The 8,604-nt window shown below is 57.2% G+C and overlaps 1 protein-coding gene across 1 annotated transcript; it reads right to left on the reverse strand.

The window, feature by feature from the left end:
- Window positions 1-702: 702 nt before the first annotated feature.
- On the reverse strand, window positions 703-6,395 carry CkaCkLH20_09384 (uncharacterized protein; the record flags this gene model as incomplete). Its single annotated transcript, XM_038892099.1, has 3 exons — window positions 703-813; window positions 868-5,807; window positions 5,867-6,395. The coding sequence occupies 3 exons, from the start codon at window positions 6,393-6,395 to the stop codon at window positions 703-705; spliced, it is 5,580 nt and encodes a 1,859-aa protein (XP_038742682.1).
- Window positions 6,396-8,604: the final 2,209 nt, after the last annotated feature.

Raw genomic sequence — 8,604 nt, forward strand, 5'->3', positions numbered from 1 at the left:
CCACTCCCGCCAAAACTACCTACTTCTGAACCGTGTACTCAACGGACGCCCACGGACGGTGAACGAGCACGTTCGTCGCCATGGAGAATTGGCGCCGGAAAAACACAATCATGAATAGTCCCAGTTCTGAAGAATTCTGAAGAAGGACTGAACCTTGGATTTTCACCCCCGACCTCAAGCCAATCACGTCGGTCGAGGGTGAAAACCATCCCACTCGTTCGTCCCATTTAATCAGACGCGAGCAGGGCACGCCGAAATTCCCCTATGCTAAGACCGGGATCACGCTGCTTATTCCCCATCCTGATCGTCATCTGTCGCCCGAACTGGTGGGATAGGGGTGACAGGTGGAAAGGTTAGATAACGATAAGCCCGACGTGAAGCCCCGCAGCGACAGGACAAGGTCAAGATGTGTCGCTCGAGGCTCATCTCAAGCAATGATCAGTAAGCTGTGGTTGGATTGATACAGATTCTATTGTGGCATTGAGGAACTAGCAGTCTATCGCGTTGCGCCGTTCCCTCCTCGTGCATTATTCGTCAATTCATCCGACGATGATGAGGCGATGACACTCCTCCCAAAGTGCCGTCACCTTCTATACTCCCATGCCTGTATGATCTCAAAACACGATTGAAGCGAACAAGACAAGATCCCATGCCTGCCTATATCCCAATAACTCGAAATGCACTATACAGTCTATCGCCATTTTAAAAGTTTGCGATGGCGACAGCGATCGCCTGCGACTCCGAGTGTGAAATGGAGACGCTGATATCCTTCAGACCGACCTTCTTGGCGGCGGCGGCGGCATCACCGTGAAGCTGTGTCAATGTTAGCAGACTGCGTCATCATTTAGGCGTGGGAATCTGGCTTACCTTGACCGACGGGGCACCCGACTCATCCTTCGCAATCTCAATGTCCTTCAATGGTGCGCCAGCACCCTTGCTGGAAACACCAAGAGACTTGAAGACGGCCTCCTTTGCACTCCAGCGGCCGGCGAACGAGCTCTGGGGGCTGGGCGCCGACTTGCAGTACTGGATCTCGCCAGCAGTGAAGTTGCGCTCAATGAAGGTCTCGTTCTCAATGTTGATGGCAGAGATGTCCTCGACATCAACACCGACGTTGCTGTTCTTGGACGCCACCTTCTTGGCCAGAGCCTCCATCATGTCCTGCGTGGCTTGAGACGCCGTGGGGGACACGGTCTTCTCAGACGCCTTCATGAAGTTGGAGGGGTAAGAAATGGTGGAGGTCTTCTTGTCCTCGGTCACGCGAGCATTGGGGTTGAGCAGAACCTTGCTGAGCTGCTCGTCGGTGTAAGGCGCGTTGGACTTGGCAACGAAGAGGGTGTTGTTGATGAGACCGTTGTGGAAGAAGCGGTACGCCTTCTTCTGGCGGGCCTGGACCTTGGAGGCGTACTCGTCATACGTCTTCTCGTCGAGGGTGGCGAAGAGGTACTTGGGGTGAACACCGATGGCCTGGGCGCCCTTCTGACCGAAGCCGAAAGAGGTGACGGAGAAGGCCTTGATGCCGTCGGTCTGAATGCTGCGGCTGGGGTAGACAATCATGTCGAACTGCTCCATGATAGGGTCGACGTTGTCGGCGTTGCGGTTACCAGGAACCAAGCCAGTGTTCAGGACCTGCAAGCAGCCGTTCATCATCCAGGCACCGGCAGCACCCTTGGGGTGACCAGTGAGGTACTTCTGGAAGATACCCATGACGGCGTTACCCTCCTTGCGACCAAGGTGGCGGAGCTGCTGGCAAATGACAGAAGACTCGTTCTTGTCGTTGGCCTTGGTGGATGTTCCGTGGAAGGAAGCGACCGCAAGGTCATCAATGGTGAGACCCCAAGTGGCGAGGGCACCACGGAGAGGAGCGATCTCAGGGTTGTTCTTCCAGAAGTTGTTGCCCAGGCTGCGGAGGACCTCCTTCTCTTGACGCTCGGCCTCCTTCTTGATGTGCTCGGCACGGTTGTGGGCGTACTCCTTCTCGTTGAATTCAGAGCCCTGGGCCTTCATGGCCTCGACCTCATCGTACAGATACTCAAGCTCAGACTCCTGCCACTGCTTGATCTGCTTCTTGCGAAGGTTGATCTGACGGCGGCGGTAGTTGATGTCGAGCAGGGGCGAAGGGAACTTGCCAGCGTTCTCACGAGCAGTGGTCAAGACACCCTGACCAGGAGCAGGGACGGAGCGGCCAATCTTGTCGGTGGCGGTGGTGGTGAGGGCCAGGACACCGTGGATGGGCATGCCCATGTCGAGGGCAAGCTTGGCGGTCATAATCAGCTGAACACCGCAACCCTGGGACTCCATGAAGCCGTTACGGGTGGTGGTGGTGGGACGCGACATCTCGGCAGGGGTGCGGCCGTGAGCAAGCTCGTCAACGGCGTTGCTGGTGGCCTTCATGTTGGCGAACTCGTACGAGCCCTCCTCACCGAAGTCATCGAAACCACCGACGAAGACAACGCGAGCCTTGCCTTCCATGATGGTCTCGTAACCAATGTCGACGGACTCGACGGCAGTGGCGCAAGCACCGACGGGGGTCTTGATGGGTCCGGAGGAAGAGATCAACAACATGTTAACCCAGGCGGCCATGGTGTTGATGAAGGACTCCTGGAGGATGTCGTTCTGGACGGGCTTGTCCAGGAAGCGGTCTCTGTGCATGCCGCGGAGAGCGCCAGCACCACCCATACCGGAACCAATGCAGTTACCCACCTCAGAGACGTGGACATACTTGTAGAACTCGTACGGGTCGGTGATACCGGCGGACAAGAGAGTCTCGGCAACTGAGACGAGGACGAAGAGAGTGACGGGGTCGACCTGAGAGACGATGTCCTCGGGGATACCGTATCTCTTGGCGTCCCAACCAGTGGGGATCTGGCCAGCGACAAGTCTGTCGAAGCGGAGCGCCTTGGGGATCCAGAGAGCAGCACCCTTGCGCATGCGGACAGTGAACTCTCCAGACTCGGGGATCTCGAAGATCTCGACCTTGTCACCGTGCTGGCGCTTGAACTCCTCGGCGGTCTCCTTGGAGGCCTCGAAGGGCTCGAGGTCCTCCTCGATGACGACCTCGTGGAGAAGCTCCTTCTGGTTGGGGTCGTATCCACCGAAAAGCTCGGGCTCGATGAGACGGATACCAGAGTGCTCGAGGATGAACTTCTCGTACTTCTGCTTGATGTCCTTGTCATCGACAGGCTCGCCAGTCTTGGCGTCAACCCAGCCGGAGTAGGGAGCGGGCTTGCCCTTGATGGGGCCGTTGTGGTTCTTGATCAGGCCCATGATCCAGGCCATCTCAATGCAACCCTCAATGGAGAACTCACCGTAGGCCTCCATCTCCCAACGGGTGCGGGAGTTACCCCAGGGTCCGACTTCAGCGAAACCAGTGACGACGACAACCTTCTCGAGGTCGACCATGCCCTTGAGGCGGTCGTTGAGAGGAGCAATCTCGTCGTCCCAGTCGGGAAGAGTGGGGAAGTCGAACTTGATGTTGGCACGGGGCTCGACAGTCTTCTTCTTGTAGAGAGCCTCCGAGTTGGGGCCGTTGACGACCTTGTTCTCAATAGAGTTCTCCTTGGTGACAGCGCGGCGGACCTCGCTGGTCTCCATGATGTCCTTGCGGAGCTTGGTCATCGTCTGGTTGAGGTCAGGGATGAACTGGAGACCACCGTTGAGATCGGCAAAGACGGGCTCGCTCTGGCAGAGGTCAACAATGGCGGGGGACATGAGACCGAGCAGGTTGAAGGCCATCTCCTGCTGGGAGAAGGTGCGGACGCCGAAAGCCTCAACACCCTCAGCAACGATGTTGTTGCCGCTCATGAGACCAGTACCACGGGTCCAGCCAATGACGGCACCGCAAATGGTGAGGTAGTGACCCCAGTCCTCAGAGTGCCATCTGTTGAACAGAGTCTCCAAGGCGAGCTTGGACTCGGAGTACAGACCATCGTTACCGAAGGTACCGTGGTTGGGGGAGAGGGGCAGGACGACCTGAGCGGGACGAGTCTCGTAGCCGCGCTCGTTCTTCTGGGTCTTGACGCTGCCGAGAATGCGGAGAAGGTTGGTCAACATGATGCGGTGAGCAAGCTCAGAGCGGGAGTCGATGCTGTCAATCTGGCGACCGTTCTCAGGGATGGCGGCGAACGGCACGATGAAGTCGAGATCCCAGCCGAGACCGTTCTTGGTGTCGTAGATGTACTCAATGAGAGCCTCGCAATCCTGCTTGCTACCCTGGTTGAAGGGAACAACGACAAGCTGGGAGCCGCGGGCACCGAAACGAGTGTACATGGACTGGTAGTACTCGGTGACCTCACGAGAGAAGCGAGACGTCGTGACGACAACCTTGGCACCACCGCTGATGAGACCCTGGAGGACCTCAGCACCGATGGAACCGGCACCGGCACCGGTCATGAGAGCGTGCTTGCCGGCAAAGCTGACACCGTCCTTGGCAGCCTCCTCAAGAGACTGCAGGTAGTGGCCGGTGAGCTTCTTGCTGTAGTCCCAGCCGTGGAGGCTCTTGCGCTTGAGGTGCAAGAAGGGGATGGTCTCGACCTTGCCCTTGGGGCCAGTAGCGGGCTTGTCCTTCTTGGAGGGGCTGTCGTCGGGAATGATCTGGTTCTCGTTCATGGCCAGAGAACGCAGGACATCACCGTACAGGTTCTTAATCTCAAGCTGAGAGGACTTGGACACCTTATGCTGCTCCTTGATGAGCTTGTAGATGCGGCGAAGGTCGTTCTGAACCTTGGTGCGGTTGCCGTACTCGGAGATCTTGCCACCCTCAGCCATCTGCTGGACGTAGTGCTCCAGCTTGCGGCAGCTGGCGCGGGGGACCTCCTCATAGTGGAGGTTACCACGGGCATCGACGGTGGTCTGGGGCCCAGTGGGGACAGCGACGTCCTTGTAGACGGGGTTGGCGGTGAGGACCTCCTTGCAGTTCTCGATGAGCTGCTCACCGAGCTCCTTGGCGAGCTTGTAAGTCTCGCCGCGCTCGGCAGGGCAGTTGTCAATGTGGTACTGCATGAACTCGACGAGGGTGGGGTTGGCGCGGTTCATGATGCGGAGGCACTGGCTGACAATCTCACGGTCGACAGCCTTGAGGCGGCCGAAGATGATGTCGTAGTACATGGTAAGAGCATCCTGGCGAGCCCAGTTCCAGGAAGAATCGTAGGAACGAGCCTTCAGAGAGCTGAAGACGGGAGCAATACCGGCAGCGTAGAACTCGCCGTGCTCGGCCGTCCACAGGTCCAGCTGGGCCTGCAGAAGCTTCTCTGACTCTTGCGAGTTGATGTAAGCCTTGTCGCCGGCACGGAGGTCCAGCTTGAGGTATCTGGCGAGGAGCTCCAACTGCTGCTTGAACAGAGCACGCTGGTCCTTGGTCAGAGCGTCGATGGCGGCAGGGTCCATCATCATGCCACCGCCAGAGCCGCCGGTCGGAGCAGCGGCAGCTGTGGTCAGGCTGATACCAGCGCTGGTGGCGTACTTGTTGGTGACATCGTCGAGGAAAGCCTTGGCATCAGCCTCGGAGCCGAGACGAGCGGCGGGCTCCATTGTGATGGCCAGCAGCAGAGTGCCGTCCTGTCTTCCAGCACCCAGACCCCATCTTGTCTCGAGGTATTTTCTCGCAGCGGTAATGTTGAAGCCACCGGGCATCTTGGAGGAGATCAAACGGGCAATAAGAGCCTGGGACTGCTTGCCGAGCTGGCCGTCAAAGGTAGCCTGCATCGAGGCACCAAGCTCGTCAAGAGGGGTATCTTCAGGCTTCTCGGGTGTCGATCCGAACTCCTTGCCAAGGTCACCGAGGATTTCGTTTTGGAGGGTGGACTTGCCTGGATTGAAGCTATTAGCACACGTTTTTGCATGGTTTTCTCGAAAATTTGCTACTTACCGCCAACAAGGTCCTTGATGGCCTTGCTCAGAGGCACCTCAGCGAGGGGCTTCTTGAGCTTCTGAGCGATCAGAGATCGCAGAATGTCGATGGCCTGGACGGGGGCATCGGCAACCGCAGCAGCGGGACCGGCGCTGGGCGCAGCAGCAGCGGCGGCAGGGGCAGCAGCAGCCGCGGGAGCAGCAGCGGTGGGAGCGGCGGCGGGGGCGCTCGAAGAGGCGGCAGCCGGCTCGGGTTCCTCCTCGATAGGGTCGGCCTCGTAGTAGATCTCCTTTGCGTCCTTGTTGTAGCAAAGAATCTGACGCTGGACGGACTTGGCGGCATCGTAGGCTTCGTACTTGGAGGCGAGGGTGCGCTTGGCCATCACACCGAGGGTATCAGCGGGACCGATTTCGACCACCCTCTCGGCGGTCTTCTCGGCGAGGAAAACATCTTGGGTCTCAATCCACCTGACGGGAGAGGCGAACTGGTAGGCAAGGAGCTCCACGAGGAGGGTGTGGGCAAGCTCTTGCTCGACTTCGGGACGCATGTTGGGCAGCTGGGAGGAGCTGGAAGCTCAATTACACGGAGCTGGGAGGAGAACCGGGGAATTGAGATTAAAGTCGTCGTCGACGAAGTGACGTTTTTGTTGGAAATAGTCTCGTTGGAGCCGTGGGAGGTCGGATTCCTAAGAGACGTCTTGTTGGTGTTGCCTGCGTGGGTATATGAGAGAAGCAGGGCAAACAAGCTCGCAAGACTTTTTTTCTGGACAGTCGGTGGGTGGGCTGTTCAAGGGAGATTAAGTCCGCGCCAGAGAGAGGGAGGAACAATCTGGGGGAGGCGAGCGAGGGAGATGAAGAAGTGGGAGGAAATGGAACTGGCAGAGCCACGGATGAAGGGAAGAGGTTTGGATATGATGGAAAATGAAAGTCAAGGTCGAGATGGTGGCTCTGGCCCCTCGATATCGGGTCACTGGCACTTGATTGACTTTCTTGGGGGGACTTTGAAGAGACACCAACTGGAAAGGGAGGGATTGGATGTGCTGGGACCAGCAGGAAAAAGACGATTGTTGAACCAGGCGAAGGCCCCCACCGGCTCAAGGAAGCGGTGGTGAAGGGTGTGGACGTGAGAAAGGAGGATGGATTGGATTGGATTGTACTGGATTGGAGTGTGAGGTTGGCCAGAGGTACCGCTACTTGCCGTCATCTCCATGTACTGTACACAGGGTACCCATACTTGGGCGCGAAGAGACATTCGACTGGCTGTTTCTGTTTCTCTCGGTGTTTTTTTTTTCTTGCGAGGGAAGAAGGAGGGAGGGAAAAAAAGAAGTGGATCCCTTGCCATGCTTCACTTCACGATGGACTTCCCGGCGGTCTCTTCTTCCCCCCATGCAGGTGGGAAGCTGCTCTCCTGCAGTCGCCGCGGCGCCAGACGGCACCGGTACCAGAGCTCCTCAACCATATTCAGACGCTTAACCGAATCGAGCATGGGACGATCAGGGGGCCCTTCCCCACAAAACCATTTCATTGGGGGAATGCAGGGTGGGACGGTGGAGCATTTTTGAGGGACGCCAGGGAGGGATATTGGACGTCGTCACTGCTTGCTTGCCTTGACGTCTGGCGCTTCAACACCATCACGTCCGTCGGAGAGATTGGATAATAACTGCGGCAATGGGATGAGATTAGTATTCATCGTGATGTAAGTCGCGCTGATTTCGAAGAGGCTACGATGGCATGAAAGATTCTGGCCAAGCATTCTGGTCATCAGCCCAGACTGGAGTCAGTGCTGGATCTGTGCGGAGAGCTTCAAGCTGTCAGGTGCATTATCATCATCATGCTGCATGCATCAGATGGCTTACAGCAGTAGCCAATATTGACAAGCTGCCAGAAAGTATCTCCTTCCGTGCGTGATCCCTTTGCTTTCTTCTGTCTTCCGTTTCTGTCCAGCCTGCCGCTTGATGCCATGTCATGAGGCAGAGCGAGACAGCTTCAAAACGTATGTAGATATCTTACCCCGAGATATCAAGATGGTAAGACGGATAGCTTCGTGGCGCGTCTTGTCTGAGCTCGCCGTGTCTGCCACTTTCCCTCGCGTCCTTCTCCCGAGCTGTCGGAATGTTGAATTCGGTCTAGTGGCGCCGTACCTGCCCCTCGACGTCGAGTAGCGCACGTAGGAAGCGTTAGACCGGCGCGAGGCTCTGTGTCTTAGACTACACCAAGCTTGGCCTTGTCATTAAGCTCCCTGGGTACAATGGCAATGTAGCTCCAGGACCAGCTGGATGTACCCGTTCCGACGACCCTCAACTCTGTTCGGGTTCCTATCGGCCGGCGTCTTATCGCGGCGTTCCTGTTGGCCAACTCTTCAATGTTGCGACATTCAACCAAGTATAGTTTTGGAGCTTGTTGGAGCTTGGCGGGAAGGCTGTTGAACGAGGCTCGCCTCCAAGGAACTCTGTTGCTGGCGTCATCGGCGGATTAGTGATGGTCGATACGTGTTCGTGGCTCAATAATACGAGTTGTGGGAAAGTGGTGTCATGATAGCAGCCTGGCCCGTCAACAAACGGGGACCCGGAAAGCAACAGCCGCGACGTCGAGTCCTCAGCAACAGATTTACCGAATTCGAACTCGCAGAATCTGAAGGGGGGAAGATGGGAAATGGAGGGATGTGGAGGGGCAAAATGTGGTCGCTGCTCCAGGAACCCGCCAGAGTTGGGCATGTAGCGATACCTCCAAGAGCGACGTGACTTGACCCAAGCTTCT

Source organism: Colletotrichum karsti (genome assembly GCF_011947395.1).
Source record: "Colletotrichum karsti strain CkLH20 chromosome Unknown Scaffold33, whole genome shotgun sequence".
NCBI lineage: Eukaryota > Fungi > Ascomycota > Sordariomycetes > Glomerellales > Glomerellaceae > Colletotrichum > Colletotrichum karsti.